The sequence below is a fragment of the Sebastes fasciatus genome, chromosome 2 (genome assembly GCF_043250625.1).
Source record: "Sebastes fasciatus isolate fSebFas1 chromosome 2, fSebFas1.pri, whole genome shotgun sequence".
NCBI classification, from domain to species: domain Eukaryota; kingdom Metazoa; phylum Chordata; class Actinopteri; order Perciformes; family Sebastidae; genus Sebastes; species Sebastes fasciatus.
This window is the reverse complement of record NC_133796.1, coordinates 16,375,523-16,395,239: the sequence shown is the minus strand read 5'-3', so window position 1 is coordinate 16,395,239 and position 19,717 is coordinate 16,375,523. Positions and strand designations below refer to the sequence as shown.

The 19,717-nt window shown below is 38.7% G+C and overlaps 2 protein-coding genes across 3 annotated transcripts in view; both read left to right on the top strand.

Moving 5' to 3' along the window:
• Positions 1-471: 471 nt before the first annotated feature.
• On the top strand, positions 472-9,553 carry fbxo22 (F-box protein 22). The gene is made up of 7 exons (XM_074611764.1): positions 472-699; positions 2,032-2,164; positions 2,446-2,533; positions 4,021-4,119; positions 6,148-6,300; positions 6,415-6,580; positions 7,431-9,553. Exons 1-7 carry the CDS (start codon positions 569-571, stop codon positions 7,819-7,821), a joined length of 1,161 nt encoding a protein of 386 aa, XP_074467865.1. The 5' UTR covers positions 472-568; the 3' UTR covers positions 7,822-9,553.
• Positions 9,554-10,789: 1,236 nt separating this feature from the next.
• The window catches only part of LOC141753257 (transmembrane protein 266-like), a 54,162-nt gene continuing 45,234 nt past the window's right edge, over positions 10,790-19,717 (top strand). The window contains exons 1-2 of one of the 2 annotated variants that reach the window (XM_074611750.1): positions 10,790-11,961; positions 12,759-12,889. In XM_074611750.1, the coding sequence (XP_074467851.1) occupies positions 12,876-12,889 (14 nt within the window). In that variant the 5' untranslated portion in view covers positions 10,790-11,961; positions 12,759-12,875. The remainder of the gene's footprint in view (positions 11,962-12,758; positions 12,890-19,717) is intronic. The other variant, XM_074611742.1, reaches the window with a different exon arrangement.

The following is a 19,717-nucleotide window of genomic DNA, read 5'->3' as shown; positions in this document are numbered from 1 at the left end:
TTTATTTTACTTTATTTTATTTTATTTTAACCTGCCATAGCTCCTCCTTCTCTAAAAATGTCCTTAAATACAATAAACTACAGTAAATGTAGGAGGAAAGTACACAATCATCTAATGATTTGCAACAGGAATAATGGAGAGAATTTAATTATTATTATTATTATTTTATTTTAGTTAGTTATTATTATTATTATGTATTAATTTTTATTTTATTTTACTTTATTTTATTTTATTTTATTTTATTTATTTTACTTTATTTTATTTTATTTATTTTACTTTATTTTATTTTATTTTATTTTACTTTATTTTACTTTATTTATTTATTTTTTCAATTTTTTTTAATTTAATTTAATTTTACTTTACTTTACTTTACTTTACTTTACTTTACTTTACTTTACTTTATTTAATTTAATTTAATTTATTTTATTTTATTAAGCTGCCATATCTCCTCCTGGCCGCAGGGTGTCAGTGTCTCATCTCTGCAGCGGTGGAGGAGCAGAGAGGTGAAAGTTCGCAGCTGAGCAGCCGTGCTGGAAAACCCCAAACCACGACTTGAGAGAGAGAAATAATGGGTGAAAATGAAGATTTTGCCGGTTCTTTACCAGACAGCAAGGCTGCATACGTCCTCAGTAATGTTGCCGAAGTGGTTGAACGAATCCTGACCTTCGTACCGACCAAGTCTCTCCTCCGGATCGCCAGGTAACAACCTACATCCATCCATCCATCGGTATAACGACAGTGTTTGTGTGCTAAACTCTGCTAACGATGCTGCTGTCTGATGGAAGTGAAACTACTTCTCAGACAGATAGAGGACAGTTAGAGAGTAAATGTGGCAGCCAGAGTGTTTTAGATGTTTTACTTCACATAATGTTTGTGTAATTGCTTACAGCTTCGTGTTTTTCCGACTGAAGCACGAAGTTAATAGTTAACTCGTTAAGTTTCTAGCATGCTGACGCCAGCAGGTGCAGCTGAGGGTGTTTCAGTGTTTCCAGATCCTGCAAGAGAAACAAGTAATTAGGTCTTTAGAAACAACAAGCACAAAAGAAACAACTCTCTCCTCCAAAATATCCCCAAACAAGCGAGCTTACCAACCTACCACAATATGTGAGAGAGAGAGAGAGACTTGATCACTTCATATATATACATTTATTTTGGAGTGCATTACATTACATTTTTGCATCCATTTATAGCTTGTAATTTTACATTTTTCTTGTAAACTAAACTAAAAGAAGTTGAACCTTTCTTGCCATTTTTCCATCCATTTTTTTTAGCTTAACATTACATTGTCCCCACTGTGGGACTAATAAAGGAATCTTATTTTTCTTCTTAACTAATTTTATTTCTTTTTTGTATTTTATTTTTAGCTTGTAACTTTAACATTTTTCCTGTTATAAACTTAAAGTTGAACTTTTCACGTAATTTTTGCATCAATTTTTAGTTTGTAACATTACATTGTTCTTTTTAACTCAATTTAAATAAGTTGGACATTTCATGTACTTTTTGTATCCATTTATAGCTTGTAATTTTACATTTTTCTTGTAAACTAAACTTAAATAAGTTGAACATTTTTTCATTTTAGTATTTTATTTTTAGCTTGTAGCATTACATTTTTCTTCTTAACTAAACTTAAATAAGTTGAACATTTTATTTAATTTTGTATTTTATTTTTAGCTTTTAACATAAAATGTTTCCTGTAAACTAAACTAAAAGAAGTTGAACCTTTCTTGCCATTTTTGCATTCATTTTTTTAGCTTGTAACATTACATTTTCCCCACTGTGGGACTAATAAAGGAATTCTTTTTCTTTTTAACTAAACTTAAATAAGTTGAACGTTTTATTTAATTTTTGTATTTTATTTTTAGCTTGTAACTTTACGTTTTTCTTGTTATAAACTTAAAGTTGAACGTTTCACGTAATGTTTGCATCCATTTTAAGCTTGTAACTTTACCTTTTCCTGTTATGAACTTAACGTTGAACTTTTCATGTCATTCTTGCATCCATTTTTTGTGTTGTGTTTGTGGTTCTCCTCAGTGTGTGCAGACTGTGGAGAAACTGTGCCCGCAGAGTGCTGAGGACTCAGCAGCAGCTGACCTGGGTGTCAGCCTCTGGACCATCCAACACAGACTTCCATGTCCTCTGCAGCATCCTGGCTGAGGAGGTGGAGGTAAGTTCAATCATCATGGAAAGTTGTTAGGGACGTTAAAAGACCTCTACTTTGCAAATGTGCAGTTAGTTCAAGTTTGACATGGATAATGTTTTTTACAAATTGTCAAAATATGGTAAACACCCTGATGGTGGTAATTGTTTTAAAGATTTGCTTAACATACATGCTCAGCCAGAAATGCTCTCTCTTGTAGTCATGGGGTAAAAACCTGAAAATGTGTCCATGAGCTGATGATTAACACCGTTTTAACACACGTGCTCTATGCTTCTGATTATTTTCAGAAAGTGTTTCTCCTGCCCAAAACCGTTCTGGCATTTGTAGACTATGAGAACTTCAATGGACGAGCTTATTGCTACAGACAGAATAAAGGTTGGTATTGGATATTGTTTCTCAGTGCTGTTGGACTGTATTACATTGTGATCATTAGACAGAGTAAGTGCACATTTATCTCATGCATGATATGCCCTTTTTCACAGCAACCATTTTGACATATCATTGCTGGGTAAACACAGGTGTAATTAATAACATTAATTAATTAAGTGGCTAGTGTGAAAAGGGCCCAATGATTGAATCATGTTAAAGCAGTGGTGGAAGAAATATTCAGATCCTTTACTTAAGTAAAAGTACCAATGCCACACTGTGAAAATACTTCACTACAAGTAAAAGTCCTGCATTCAAACCTTACTTCAGTAAAAGTAAGTAAGTATTATCAATAAAATGTACTTAAAGTATCAAAAGTAAATTATATATAAATGTTCTAAAATCGATTATGTTATTGGATTAATATTACTGCTGCATTAATGCTGTAGGTGTCTACGGTTGTGCTGATTTTAACACCTTAATTGTTGTGTAGTTTAATCTATAGCAATGCATCATATTCTATAAGATCATATGTTTGTAGCGTCGCTGTCCTTTGAGAACCACGTATCTCTAAAAAGTCAACTTTACATGGTGTCAGATAAACAGCCCCGTTTACAGCTTTGTGACGAGGCATTTTCCAGCTGATCCCAGACGGTTTTAAAATAGTTTATTTAGCATATGAAGTAGGAGAATTTTCTTATTTATATTTAAAATCATATACATATGCACATCCATTTTAAACTAATTCAGTAAAAGGGTGTTTGTGTAACTGTAGTCTTGCCTCTGTTTCTTTGCAAGTAAACCAGAGGGATGGCGTCATGCGGTTTCAAAGCAAGGGACTTTGTCTAAGATCCATTCGTGCTTCTAATCTCTGACTCCAACATTTAGTTTTGTTGAACAATATATTACTGAAATACAACATAAGTTGGATCTGTGTTTATGGGTACTGCCACTAATATGGACCAGACTATGTATTACACTATTACATTCATAGGGGCTTCACAAAGTAATCATTAAACAATAAAAATGACTTTATGTCCGCAGTAACTTTAATTACCGAAGGCCAGTTGTCTCTATCTGTTCCCTGTTGGTTAGTTTCAACTTGTGACAGTTGTTCCTCTTTGTTAGTTTCAGTGGTTCATGTAGTTGTGACGTACACTTACACTGCACTTTTAGCACAAATACCCCGTTAGAGAGTAATATGGCACTTACTGTATATTACGGCTGTTACTTAAGAAACAGAAAAGATATGTTGAAGGTGTCATTCAGAGTTTGTTTATAGTCAGTAGGCTATAAGTCATGGCGAAGTTTATTTCATAGTTGCTATGGTTACCTGCAGTTTAATATAGGCCTACATTGCACACGGATTTAGGCCAGTGGTCCTAAGGATTTTTAAAATAGAAATATATGTGCTTAAAGTTCATATTAAAATGATAAGAATATAAAACAGTGACCTTTCTCATTAACACAATTTTTTTTTCTCAACTACTCTGAAGCAAAAAAGAGTCGCCACAGTCCAGACACGATTGAAGAACTCGACACGCTCTTCCCCAAAGGCTGTGACATCATGGGCGTCACCACACCAGGCATAGTCTGTAAGTGTTCCTCCTTTCTGCCTCTTTCATATTTCCTCATTCATATAGAAGAAAATAAAATCCCCACCTCAATAAAATCATGGTTGACCACATACAGGGAGTCCTTTAATTCAATGTTAATTAAAAATGTTTCTTAATATGTGGCCTTAGCATGTTCATCTACTACGATGCTCCAGAAGAAATGAAAGCTAACCAGGCGCCTTGGGTTTATCAAAGAGGGATAGTTCACCTTTCAGCGTAGAGGACTACGCATTAATCCCCACCGCTGCTGCCTCGTTGGAAAGCACCACTGGTGGCTGGCGCTTCCCTGCCTTTCCCTCTGATAGATTGCCTCGTCTGCCTGGTGCTGTGCTCCCCATTTCTCCATATAATCACAACCCTGCGGAGAAGTGACTCCATCAGCCATGTTCTCTTTCCTCAAGATGATGGCTTATCAGGCTCCCGTCATCTATCAGGTTTAATGGCAGCCTCAGCTGTTTGTGATAACACTCATTTTGTGATATTGCAGCCGAGGGTCACCGCGAGGCCACCTCGCACATCTAATTCAATTGAATGATATCTTTGATTGGATAAGGTTGAATCTATAGATTACTAGTAATAAGTCTGTCATACAGCCTCGAGCACATCTAATTATTTATGCATGTTGTTAGTGGGGCTGCAGACTATTAAAAAGATGACTTGTGATACACTTAGACATAGTATTTCTGCATAACTGATGTATGAATTCCATAAACTGTAACACAGTGGAGGATGGGGGTGAATGCGATACTAATGTGCTGTATTTGCTCATTTTGAATACGGTGAAAAGTTTTCTGTAATGTACAAATTTATTTGCACACCAGAGGTTTAGTTCAGCAAGAATGTAAACTAAAATCTAAACGGTGCACGAGTGGTGTCTTATGATCCTGTAAATGTATGACCGCACAGCACAACGTTATCTCATTTGCACAGTAGCTCATCCGTCTGCTAAAGTCTCTTAACTGAGCCTGTTTTGAAGATTGAGGAGCAATCATACCTGTTCCTGATGGAGAGTATTTGCTGGTCCTTCTTCAGTCAGCATGGTTGAGGGTCTACTAGTGACCACTGTTCCTCTTGCTTAAGTTTTTCTGCGGTTCGCATCGAGTTTTGAAACCCAGTGTCAACCACCACAGTTGATTGGTGAGGCTAGGGCTGCAACTAACGATTATTTTCAATGTCGATTAATCTTTTGATTATTTTCAGCCCAGGACTTGGAGGGTGCGAGCCGAAAAGTTTTTGGCTATAATTTTAACACTAATACAGTTATTGTGGTACAAGGGCGTAGGTTTATTTAGTAATAACTTGTGTTTGAATGTGTGAGGGATGGATTAAACCTGACAATACTCAAATATTTAACCGTATTCACAAGTGTCTCCTGATTGCCTGCAGCTATCAACATCTGAAACTGCTCTTTCTGCAGACAAACATTTCCAAATTTTAGATCAGTCATGCAAGTTCAACATAGAAAAGCACCCAGTTTAAAAGGCACTAACATCACTCGCTCCAAGCCCCATTGGTGTCCATACCAAACCTACACACTTGATGTGATATAAAGAGAATCTGATATTGCCAAAGACCTTCAAGACACTTTTTAAGGGGCTCTAAAGTAAAAAGGTAGTAAGAAAAAGTTCCCATCCATCCTTCCAGGCATTTACTCAACAAGGTATTAAATAATGAACTCTTGAGAAGTTAGGTTACCTTAAACAATTATCTTAATTTGGATGGTTCTTAATGAGCATCCAGAGTACATGTACTTAGTGGTTCTTAGTCTTGTGCGAGGATTCTGCAGGTTTTCTCTCCCAAGTAAACACTAAAACGACTGATTTTTAGTGATCAGTACACTGCCAGCCATAGAGGAGGAACTCACTGGTGAAATAAACTGCTTAGTTTTTAGCTATAATGAAAACTCACGGGCCTCCATGACGCATGACACATGACACATGACACATGATGTGTGTAAGTTACTGCATATAACTTAATATTCTACCTCCTGCCTGCTACTCTGTGCAGTGACTCCCAGTGGTTCCGGCTCCAGCCTTCCTGAGGAGTACCAGGAGGGGGAGGCTGGCTTTGCCATCATGCTCCCGAGCATAGAAGGTGTCCGCATCAAACCCTTTCATTTTTGCAAGAAGTCCATTTCCCCAACAGCCCTGAAAGAAGCAGGTGAGTGTAGGCTCACATCATTCATTCACTAATCTAAACAGAGAAATGAAAAACTTGTAAAATCTTACAGAACTCGTTTTTCCATCACTCTCGTCTGTTGTACTTTCTTTCCAGGACTAGTTGACAACCCAGAGCTGCGTGTGGTACTGATATTTGTCTATCAGGCATATAAAACTGGAGGAGTACACTTCCTCAGCCAGATACTGGAGCCGCTGGCCAAGAGCAAAGCTCTCATCGCTGGAGGGCTGGTAGAAAGTGTCTTCTCTCCTCCCAGACACTGGTGGGTTGATGTCCTTCACTTAAATCATATTTTTTTTCACAGCTATTTTTGGAAGAATAATGCTTTAATACAGAAATATCAATTAACTGATCTTTAGTCCTGCCCCCGTTAGTTGCTGTTGCTAGGTCGGAAAAGCTTGACAAAAAGAAACATGGCGACTCCGGTTCAGTTTAGCTGGGTGCCGCAGTGTTTATTAGATATTTTCTGGGCGCCAGGCAATGCTAGACATTGTGTATATCAAAATAAACGCCACCAAAGGTTCGGTGCGGCACTAAGCGTTACAGAAATAATCAGACAAAATCATGGAGGTTCACCAGAAACTCCTTCAGCTCAGACTCCATCGGGGCCTCTGGCAGCGACCAGCTAGCCGCAGACAGACCCAGATCCAGCTTTGAGTCGGAGTCATAGTAACTGTCACTATACGCAATGTTCGTGAAGATTGTGACACAAATGTAATGTGACTTACATGTTACCTTTGAACAGATGTGGTATATCTAAGTTTAACAGGAAAGGGAAAAGTTGACCGCGGTTCTGCCGGGTTCGAAGCTTGCTCGACTGTTATTGAAGCACAGAGCGAAAAGGGGCGGGACTTAGGAAGGGTCGATTACAAGTGATTTTCTGTTCAAGTTCAAATACTTTCTTCAAACATAGTTTGGCTCAAGGGCTTTCCATAGGTACAGGGTAATCTCTCCTCATTTTAATTTCTTTATTGTCACTTATACCATTTATGGAACTGCCAATATGCTTTAATTGAATTTATAGATAAACACTGCGTTAAATTAGCAGTGGAATTTTTTTTCTGCATTTTCTTTGCAATATTCATCCTCTCCCATCATTTCTCACTCTGTAGCTGTAGCCAGGGATCATACGGTGTGGTGGGTCTGGCCCTGAGTGGCCCTAAGGTGCAGGGGGCGTCTGTGCTCTTGGACCAAGACATCAGCAACTCAAAGGCGGCTGAGGCCACGATCCGGCGGCTGAAGGCGGCCAAAATTCCCGAGAGGAACACCCTAGGGTTCATGTTCGCCTGCGTGGGGAGAGGCCAGAACTACTACAACCAGTCCAACGTAGAGGCCGACGCCTTTCGCAAGGTGTTCCCCAACACCCCGCTCTTCGGCCTGTTTGGCAACGGCGAGATTGGCTGCGACCGAATCGTTAAAGAAGACTACACGCTGTGCGACACTGACACGGACAGTCTGCAGCACGAGTATACTACAGTCATGACCCTGGTCCATCTGGGCTGACCGACTGACCCACAGTGACAATGAACAAACGGGTGAAAACAGACGACCCATCATGCTCCGGTTTGCAAAAGCAGTCGGGAACAAGAAACATTTTGTACAGAGCGTTACTCACATTACGACTCAGAATATTGCTGTCACCATTTCTGCTCATAAAGCAGGAAATGTATCCCTTTAGCCAGTGTAATGGCATCCTTTGGGAAATCCTTTGGCTTCATATTAAAACTAGTGAGTTTCACAGATATAAAAAGACAAAATGAATATCTCTTTTAGTATTCAAATGTGCTAGAGCACTCTTGTAAAATATATGTGTATATATTTTTCCCAAATTTCGCCCATATCTAAGGCATATCTTACCCCCAAAGATCAACCTCATGGTCTGTTTGCTTTGCAGGTGAGTAAAGATATAGACTTGTGTGTCACACAAGCTGTTGATATAGTTGTCGATTCAGCGCAGGCACTTTTTATTCATGTAAGCGTGAGTGTGGTCCCTCTTCCACACAATCAAGGTAGTCTTGATTTGAATACTCTTCCTTATGTAGGTTTTACACTTGTGCTTTTTTTTTTACAAAAAAACAAACATGTTAGCCTACAAAGTAATGCTCTTTTGCAAGATATCTATGTCTACCATAGTTCAATTAGGCACAAGAAAGTCAGTCAGAATCTTAACAGTGCCTCTTTTCTTTGTCCACATGTCGGGTCATATCTCCTACTACCTACGTCTTGGGTTAAATGGTTACTTCATCTCTTGCAGCTTAAAAGAAAAAACAGAAGGGAGCGGAGCAAAGCGGCTTCCCTGTTGGCTGTGTAAGTGACGCTGACCGGCAGAAACTCTCGATTTCACCTCACGTTAGTCTCGGCTCTTGCTCGCAATTGTTAGAAATTGAAGATTATGGCTACGTTCCTAATTGCCTACTTTTTCTTTTTTTACTATCAGTACATACTGCAGCTGCCCTTACAAAGTATGCACTGTTGCATGTAGTATGCATACAGTGGGTCAGAATAGCCAGAAAAGTATGCTGGCTTGCATACTGCAAAATGCGACAAGGTGTAGTCGGACATCCGGGTACTGCATTTGACATACTATGTATTGGGACACACTAAATCTTTTTCTGGCGTGCTAAATAGTATGGTAGTATGGGTACTGGGACGCACATACTGTCCAAGGTCAGAAGATGTGATATAATTGGCGTAGATGATTATGTATTTGGTATCCTTTGGTAAAGTAATAAATGGTAACGGTTATTTTTGATAGTATAGTCTGAGATGAAGTATCTGCACGTTGAAAAAAAAAAAAAGGGTCCAAATCTGACAGATGCCTTTATACAATAAAATATTGGCCTCTGTCAAAATCCATTAATTCTTTAATAATGTATTATATTCTAGATGGCCCTGTCATTGATTGATTAATGTCATGCTTTTTCTCACTAAGACTAATATTCCGATTTCATGAAGGTGCATTTTCTAGTATATATATATATATACTGTATATATGGTTATATTTTGACATTCAGCTTTTCGATAAAAGCTGCAACAATGATTGTTGCAAGAATGGATTTTGTTTTTGAGAAAATTCCAATATATTACTTAATAAGAAAATAATTAGAAGTCCTCAAATCTGTATTTTAAGTTGGTGTTTACTGCTAATTGAACCAATTCGTTTTGATGTTGATGCACTTTTCTACATGTGCCAAATAATATCTGCTCAGTTCCTCAATAAATTACATTTAATACGTATATATGTGATTTTTTTCCCATGAATTCCTTTAAACCTGCAGAATGTTTTTAGCATCATTGGGCAAAAATACTATAATAACCTTTCAGCATATTGTAATTCAAGTGTTATAAGAGAGAACTAGACTTCTGCATCTCCTGTTTTCAGGCTTTAAAAAATCTAGCCTGTGACAGAAGACTTTGGTCAATCACAGGTCATTTCAGAGAGCGAGCGATCCTATTGGCTGTTCATTCAACGGAGGCAGATGTCAATCACTTGCGAACTCCTATCAAACGGTCAAACTAGGCAGCGCTGATCAAATATGAATTAATATTCTGTTAATGTAATGCCCATTTCTCTCCTCAAATGTTTTCAGAAACATCTTGTAGTGTACTGTTTAGCTGTAAAATGAGAAAGTTTGCTCCGGCTGGTAGGCGGTGCTCAGTATTTCCTCAACTGTTCTCAATACAACTGCCGGGTCACAAACTTTCTCATTTTACAGCTAGACAGTACCCTAAAAGATGTTTCTGAAACCATTTGAGGAGAGAAATAGGCATTACAGTAAAAGAATATTGATTCACATTTGATCAGCGCTGCCTAGTTTGACCGTTTCATCGGAGTTTGTGAGTGATTGACAGCTGCTCAGAGACGGCAGGCTCCAGCTCGGCTCTGATTGGTTGTTTCCCTCCGGTCTGTGAAATCTTGCAGATGCCATAGAAAGCTTAAGTCCCGCCCCTTCCAGTGGACCACCATGGGACCTTATTTCGGAAAAAATATGGTAGTCAACGGAGAGAAACAATTACTTTTTTGATCCTGTTTGAATTTAATCATGAATCACACATGTTTGTCAATTTAAAACGTAATTTTGCAAGTCAAGAAAGTAGCAGGAGTTTGCCAGTGATTGACAGCTGCTCAGAGAACACAAAGCTCCAGCTCGGCTCTGATTGGTTGTTTTCTTTTGGTGTGTTCAAATCTTGCAGATGTCATTAGGAGCACTGGAGGACACAGAGACACATGCTTTTTTTTCAGATTACTTGTCTCATGCACTACTATCAGGATATAGTAACCATCTTATAAAAATAACTAATTATATTTTCTCCAATTCTACCTACTGCACCTTTAAGTACATTAAAACCACACCAGCAGCGTCTTTATATGGACCCAGTCCTCTGAGGAGCACGCTGGGCTGTTACACATCCCCTCCTCGGTTGTAACTACAGGCCTATAATAATACTACTGTTAATTCACACCACCACCTTTTCCTTATTTATTAGCGCACACCCTGAAATGTTCTCCTCAGCCTATAACATCTCCAGCAGCAGCTCCACCACGTCCAAAGGCGTGCTGGAATAAAAGGAAAAAGAGACGCTCCAGATTGATTGATGTGCGCTTTAACCATCGACTGGGCTAATCCTAGATGAATGACAAACGGTTAAGCCAATTGCTGTAAAGGCAATTTTATATTCCCATAGTATCTTTATTTTGGGAAACCATAAAAAAAAACAAAAAAAAAACGCGCTCATGACACAGTAGAGAGGGACGACCTATACCAGGCGTAAAGCTATAATAAAAATCATCTGTGGTGATAATAATCCGCTCTGAAATTGGCCTCAATCGGGAGAAAATCTACTCTGTCTCTCTCTCGCTCTCTCTCTTTTACACACACACAAGTCCAACATTTTTAGACTTGCTATGTCGTGACCGGAGCGATGCAAATGTCACACGATTCATTGGCTACTATCTGTCAGTCTCCGGCACGAAAGCGCGTCAATGTTTTGATGGCGTTTGGATGAGATTTCAGCCCGGCCGCTGCTGCTGCTGTGTGGAAGGAAGGAAGAGGAGAGCTCGGTAGAGAGCCGAGGCTTCATCTGGGCTCGTTTCAGCACATTGGACAGCTCCTCTCGCAGGCTTTCATCGGGGCTCGTTTCAGCACCTTGGACAGCTCCTCTCGCAGGGTTTCATTGGGGCTCGTTTCAGCACCTTGGACAGCTCCTCTTGCAGGGATCCCCGCTGTGCTCGCCGGGGAAACCCTCAGCTGAGGAGCCTGGAGATCTGGAGATCTGGAGCAGCACATGCAAAAAACGCTCCCAGCACAGCCAAGGAGGAGATTGCACTTAAATCAGTTTTAGATGAACACTTATATATAATATGATCTCGCCTAGTGAGGATGCTTCTTGCATTTGAGCTTCTTCTTCTTCACCTCTTTTGTTTTTTTTGCACATGAAGTGGGAGCAGAGGAAGAAGAAGCAGCAGAAGCAGAGCTCGTCCAATGCACAAAGTGCTAAGGATAGCTGCAGCCTACACACACTGCGAGCCTCCTGCTGCTGCTGCTGCTGCTTCACTCACTCTGATCACCACCGAGGGAGACATTACTATCAGCTATAAGGAGGCACGATCACCCGTCAACAATGTAAATCTCACACACACAGGTAAGGTGCAAATAAATAATTCATTTTATGTATACAGCTGAGGAGCTCTCAAGTAGTTGTGTGTTGCACAACTCTCATTTAGTTTGATATACCAGCAAGTAAATCAGTTTTCATCAAAGATGCATTTATTATTACTCTGATGGCAGGAATTGAAAATTCTGACATGCATTAAATTCTGTTTGTTTACAGTAAGCAGGTATACATGCTTTAGGGGTATGATTCAAAGTTTACATTTACAAAAGTTGACCTTATGTTTGGGGTTACAACAGGCATTTGGTAACTACATGGAGTATATAGGCTCTAGTTATTAGTCTATTGTTGATACATTTTCATTGAGTTCAACTTTTCAAAAACATTTGTGACTTATAGCTATAAAGCTGCAAGGTTCGGGGTTTTATGTTCTGACATTTACCGCTGTCACTGACCAGGACAAGCCCTCTAACAGATTCCTCATGGCTTGTTAAGCGTGTGATGAAAGCAATGAGTTGCACCAATTTTAACATCATCAGATAAAGGAAACAAATCATATAGGATGTAGTTGAAAAGGAGCTTCGCTTGACTATCCAATTTACCTAAAATGATTTTACCAAATGCCCCTAATATCAGAAGTTGTGATGTTACAATACCTGTCTTGATATTACAGTTTTGATTGATATTGATAAATGATGCAGATAACAGGCCTAAAACTAACTTTATGGATCTCCGTGCCACTGTGGCAACTGAATTTAACGTTGCCAGCCACCCAGATTATTATCTCTTTTAAAATAAGTTGCGATAATGACCATGTTTCTTCCCAGGTTCAACATGAAAGCAGCATCCATTAGGTGAAAAGGTGAACTGCAGCCCCTAAAACTGAGTGGAAAACCTTGTGACAACCATCTCCACATCTCTCCTCCTCTCCATCAGCCAGCATCATGGCAAATGCTGAGTGAGTACAGTCCATTTCTTCTCGTCTTCCTCACTCTCTCCTCATATTCCTAACCAGTGTTTCTTTTCCCACATATGGCAAAAAAAATGGGTCAAAGTGTAACCTATAAAACTGTGTGGTCAAATGTCAGAGATGCAGAATTGTTAATAGGGAGTGCCTGTAGGACATAGACCACATTCTTGTGGATTCCTTCCTCTTCCTTTCACATTAATTTTCCCAGCATGCCTCTTTTTTTCCTGATCTCAACTTCTCTTCACAGTTTCTTCTCTTTCACTGTTTCCCATCTTTCTGTACCTCCCTTTTCTACAATAATGGCCTTTATTCACGCAGACACTGCTACCGTTGAGGTGTCTCTGACCCTCGTCACGCTGAATGCTAAACACAGATGCAGAAACAAAGCTGATTAGTGTCCATTCTGCACAGGTCACTATTTTAATCCTCTACATGGAACAACATACAGGATATTGATTATTATTATTATCTGTGATTATTACAAATTAACACATTTTCCCAACAACTCCTCTCCACCTCCAGTTTTCTCCCAGCTTTCCATTTTTAAACTGTGCTCTCCAAGTGCGTAGTGAGAACAGCTGATGCATTACCGAGGGAACGTGCTGCTGTAGCCTGTGTGTATGTTTGTGAGTGTGTGTGTGTGTGTGAAGATAAAGTAAAGCGGTATAAGGGAGAACACTGAAAAGCATTATTCTCTGTTAACTCATGATTCTGCTGGCGTAGCATGACTCTGTAATTTGTCTCGTCTTAACTAGCTGCATTTATTCTCTTGACCTAGATGAATAGCCCTAAATCATTGCTCCATTTGTGCTTTTATAAGAGAACCAGTTCTGCTTCGTGGTCCCATACAGAGCTCGACTCAGCGGGTCTCAATGGCAATGTCATATCATGCTGTTTTTAAGGTGAAATGCATCCTAAAACAGATGACTATTAGCTCACAGTCGCTTTTGACAGTTAACCAGGAAGAAGCTTTCATTCTTGAAGACTGATGATCACTAAGGGTGGGGGAAAACTCGATACAGCATAGTATCATGATATTTTATGTGGCAATATTGTATTGATACACATACATCAAGTATCAATCTTTTATTATATAAACTATTAATATTGCAAATACAATGTTGACTCTTGTATAAACAGTTCAGTTTGTCAGGTGTTTGATGCAACATTTATGTTTTTATCAGAGTGTTGGTCAGTCTGTCTGCTTGACTGACAGTCCCATATTTCTGCAATAAAAATTACTGAAGTGAGATGAACAGAGTGAAAACTGTATCTTATTAGATAAAACAGATGTTGCCAAACTGCATAATTTGAAGTTGAAAAAAGGTAATGAATTGCAATATATCGCAATTAGGGCTGTCAAAGTTAACGTGATAACGCATTAACGCAAATTTGTTTTTAACGCCACTAATTTCTTTAATGCATTAACGCAACTTGCGATTTTCAGGTTGTAGCGGGCTCAGTTTTAAAGCTAGAGTGAAGATATGAAATCATATGAAACTAGAAAAACGGAAAAGGAATCCATTGGTACCAACCATGTCATACTAGCTTGTTGCAAAGGAGGTTAAATAACGCTACAAACTTACGCTAAATTTTTGCAAGGAAAAACTGGCATGGCCATTTTCAAAGAGGTCTTTTGACCTCTGACCTCAAGATATGTGAATGGAAATGGGTTCTATGGGTACCCACGAGTCTCCCCTTTACAGACATGCCCACTTTATGCTAATCATATGCAGTTTGGGGCAAGTCATAGTCAAGTCAGCACACTGACACACTGACAGCTGTTGTTGTCTGTTGGGCTTGAGTTTGCCATGTTATGATTTGAGCATATTTTTTATGCTAAATGCAGTACCTGTGAGGGTTTCTGGAAGACAATATTTGTCATTGTTTTGTGTTCTTAATTGATTTCCAATAATAAATATATACATACATTTGCATAAAGCAAGCATATTTGCCCACTCCCATGTTGATAAGGGTATTAAATACTTGACAAATCTCCCTTTAAGGTGCATTTTGAACAGATACAAAATGTGTGATTAATTTCCGATTAATCGCGATTAACTATGGACAATCATAATTAATCACTATTAAATATTTTAATCGATTGACAGCCCTAATCGCAATATATCTTATCACAATATTCAGCATATCACAAAATGTTTAAAATCACAATAAGATCGTATTGTGGCTTAAGTATCGTGATAATATCATATCGTGGGGCTTCTGGTGGTTCCCAACTGTAATGAAAAAGTAATAGTACCAGTATAACATTGTAAAAATACTCAATTAAAAGTAAAAGTAATTCATTCAAAATCAGCAAAATGTACTTAAAGTATCAAAAATAAAAGTACTGGTTCTGCAGAAACTCGGCCCCTTTCCAAATGTTATCTTTGATGACATTTGGAGCTATCTTTGCCTGACTTTTCTTTTTTGAAGTGAACACCTATATCATTACAGCTTCATACGCCATATACCATCATAACATTGTCATTTTCAAACTAATCAGTCTTATCTGCGGGAAAAGTCTCCCTCCAGTAAATTGTTCCTGGAAATGCCATTGTAATTATAATTATTCACTCAGTCTTTACTGAATTAAACATTCACAATTTGATAAGATAACAGCTGCTTCTACGAATTCTGCATAACGCTCAAGATGCAACAGGCAACACCTCAAATATAGACGTACAGAACGTACTTTGTCTTTTCCCTGTATATGCAAAAACACCGCAGACGAAACAAGTCAGTCAGTTTCACAAGTCCACAGAAATCTGTCTTTTCACTCAGTAAAACCCGTATTCCCTTAAGTGTCTGTAGAAATTAAAATAATCTATTATTGGAAACTGACACAGTGTAAAAAGGTCCGCGGACCTCTCCGTTATGAAGAAGGCTTATGTACATCTGCTGTCTTAGTCCTGCCCCACGAGGGTCTCTGTGTCTCCTGTGTCTTATACAGCTTGTATCTGTAAAGGTCAGATAAGAGACTGGTCACACCAGGGCCAGAACAGTCCATTGTGCAGTCCACCAATTCATCATAGTTTAATCTGTAATATTATTAATGAGCTAATGTGCCTGGCAGACTTCATTAATATCCACTGGCATGAAATTACAAAAGTTTCTCTGGAAGTTGAATCGGGCGTTCTAAGAAATTACCTGAAGCAATCTGTAGAAGTGACAGGTGTTTTGTCCGACAACATGAACACTGTGCTAAACGCCGTGTGTTATGTTTTCCAAGCTATTGACTTGAAAAGAGCTGGGGGTGAATTGACTGAGGTGTATATTGACCAAAATACAAGTGGTAAGAAAGGTGAGGTGAAGTATTTTTCTGCTGGTATCACTGTTTTAGCATGGTTTAATCTGGATGCCAGTATAGTCCCGCAGGTAAAAGGTCTTTCTTTTGCCTCATCTTCATCTTTTGATGTGAAATCCATATTACGTTGTATGTGAGTCAGCAGCAAAGACACACATTACTCACTGTCTTTACTTTCTGAGCAGCAAGAAAAAGACATTTCTTTAGTTTTGGGTGCTACAACAAACACACAAGTGTGAAAAGTCTATATGCTGGAATAGTTTGCAGTGTTTGCTGCACCACCACTAGTGTACATACTCGCGATGAGTCTGTAACACTAATACACAATGATGTCCGGCTTCTCCAAAGTTCTCCACAGCAGCTGGTGGGAGCAGAGAACATCTGCTTTGTGTCTCCATGTTCTGGCCAAGTTTTGGGTGTGTTTTAGATCCTCAGGCGTTGTGGTCAGGCAGCCTAATCTAACGTGTGCGTGTGTGTGTTGATCTTGTAGTCCACAGAGGCCTAACAGAGTGTAGTGTGGTTCAAGATAAAAAACGTGCATTGATGGAAATACAGTTTATTTTTTTTACTCCCACACAAAGTGTATTTTCAAAGCTGCCATTAGGCTTTTTAAGGGGAGGTGATAAGCAGCGTAACACCTGTGTTTGATGTAATGTGTGGAAATGATGGCTCATAGTTTATAGGGTTAATTTTCTTGATAGATGTATATATTTACACTATACTGTATGTCAAAACATGAAAGCAGACAATGTCAGATTTTCATATCATATTTCCCTTTCAGCACCATTTGTAACTGTACTAGACTATATATACTACCTGACATACACATACCCAGTACATAAAGTACCCACTGTATCACTGCTAATAGGATTACTATTTTGTTACATTTTATTTTTATTCAACCTTTATTTAGCCAGGATAATCCCATTGCGTTTTGAATCTCATTTTGTCCTGGCCATGATGGCACTTTAAAAGTTTCACACATGCACCACATGAAAACACAAATAACACTTAAAAACAACAAACAGTTAACAGCAAAAAGTTAAAAACAGCATAAAACAGTTCACATAAAAAAGAGACAACCGACTTAAAATAAACTGTAAATGACATCAACCAAAGAATTTCCATTCAGTAGCAGGACAAGTATATTCAGTGCTCAAATAATCCTTAATCATGTGCATGCTTATAAAATAATCTGGTTTAAAAATGTCTCTGTAGCTCACACCAAGATGAGGGTCTAAAAACTTTAAAAGCACTTTCACCAAAAGTGGTGTGTGTTATAGGAACGGCATACCTAATTTGTCTGCATGAACTGAGGTTGGAGCTACTGATACAGAGATAAGGAGGAGGTTTGTTTAATATGACCTTATACAGAAAATTGTACCCACGTTTCATTCTTGTATAAAGAACACAAACCAACTTTCTAATCCAAACTGCAATAATGTGTGCGGAAACCTGAATCAGAGACAAATTGTAACCACGTAGTGGATCTCATTCAGAGAATAGTAGATCTTATTTCCATGAGTGTATAAGTGCAATTTAGGATTTATGCAAAGTGTCTAATAAAAGCTGAAACAGGATATTGAATTACTGAGTTCACTTTAAAGCACTCTGAAGCCAAATTGATTAAAAAAAATCAGAATGTCCATACAGTTTAATCAGGATTTTCTTTCTCTGTTAGGCTTCCAAAGACTTTTTTAAATTATTATTTTGGAGGCATTTTATGCCTTTTTAATTGTTAGCCCAGTGGTTTTCAAAGTGGGGTCCAGGGACCCCCAGGAGTCCTTGAGGAGGTTCCAGGGGGTCCCCAGCTAAAATGGTAATCATTTACTTCCACTATAATTACATCCATAAGTAACACAATGACACAATGTATGACTATTTTTGGTCATGGTTTTTTTATACACCTTCTGTAATAAAACATCTAAAAGCAAAAATCCTTTCAAATGCGGGTCCATGATCTAATTTGCTATGATAACATGGTCACAATGACAATGCTAACATGCTGATGAATTAGATGCTTATGCTAAAATTTGCTAATAAGCAAACAAAGCCAAAGTATTCCTTTTTGTTTCCCCCAAGGCTGCATGTAAGTCTGTCTTTTTGCATAGGGGGTCACAGGGGTCGTGAGCGAGACACCTCCAGTTGTCGGAGGAAGAACATTCTTCAGCGCCGCTGGCTCCCAGTTACTTACATGACCTTCTGTTTTTGGTCAGCGAAGTCCCTTGAGCAACTTTTGTCACATAATGACCTTTCCTACCTGGCCCACAACTCCACAGTCCACGATGTACTTTTATCTGCCACCCCCAGGGAATCCTGCTCCCCTGAATATCACTTCTTTCCTGTGGGTGCTCTTCTGCAGTTGCAGTCTTTTTAGTCTTTCCATAAAATAATGTTTTTGAGAATTTTGCAATTGCCACTTTCCGTTAGATAAGAAACATCTGGGGATAGAAAGGTCAGTATTTGTATTTAAGACAGCAGAATTGTTGTATTTATATTTGTAGTTGGATAGAAACAGAGGCGGGTTTGTCTTTTGGGCTTTTTTATTGACTTTGTTTGGATTTTAGTGCATTAAATTCATTGCCATGTGTTATATTAATGAATCATAACAATATTATTGCAACACTTGTCTGCCGAACAGCACCATTTTAATGCAAGGTGCTGTGAAATTCATTCGATCCTTTTCATGATATTCATCCTCGTTTATTTTGTCTTTTTTGAGTTTCATTTCATTTCTCAATATCAGACATTCACTGAAATATCTCAAAATGCATGCCTAACCCCGTTGCTTCACATAAGAACACTTTGCTGAACATCGTATAAATCCATGGGCTGGGTCAGCAGCTTTTCCTGATATCTCAACTGGCAGCCAGGCAGCGCACCAGGTACATTACTGTAAGCTGTGAGCCGGCGGGCTCCGGACAGCTTGTGTCTGTCATGAGTGGTTATGTGTACGGTCCTGATTGTTTGGGAAGAGAGCCAAAGCTGCTGCTGTGCTGTAGATGAGAGGTGGTATGGATGAGATGTTGTGTGTAGGAGAAGTGTGGAGAGCACAAAATCTATCAGGCCGACCCGCTGTGGCGTAATACTGCATATCCACGGTCTCAGAGCGGGAAGGAATTCTTTGCCAAGTAAATAAAGTGTAGAGGTTTGTCACAGAGGCACATTGATAACTACCACGGTACAACAACCTACTAGTCCATCCTGACATACATTTACTGTAGTGGGACACATGATGACACACCTTTGATCCGTTGGTCATTTTCTAGTGCAGCACTGGTTGCAGAGATCGTGATGTTGCTCTGGAAGAATGGCATGTGCAAATTCTTCTTTTGGTTTTGTTTTTCAAATTCCAGTTGTGAAACTTGAAATTTAAAGCCCCTGAAAACTAAATCCTGTGTTTTTATCTATAACCCTAAATATTCATAATTAGAGATGCTTTAATCACAGTTAAAAAGCAACAACAACATCATTGTGTATTATTTATTAAGACATTAAGTTGACAGTAG

Bases quoted from the DNA above. Each gene is read 5' to 3' on its own strand.
- fbxo22 (XM_074611764.1), top strand. From the start codon at position 569: ATGGGTGAAAATGAAGATTTTGCCGGTTCTTTACCAGACAGCAAGGCT. The intron at 6,301-6,414 runs GTGAGTGTAGGC...CTTTCTTTCCAG, and splicing joins AACAGCCCTGAAAGAAGCAG to GACTAGTTGACAACCCAGAG. The intron at 6,581-7,430 runs GTGGGTTGATGT...CTCACTCTGTAG, and splicing joins TTCTCTCCTCCCAGACACTG to CTGTAGCCAGGGATCATACG.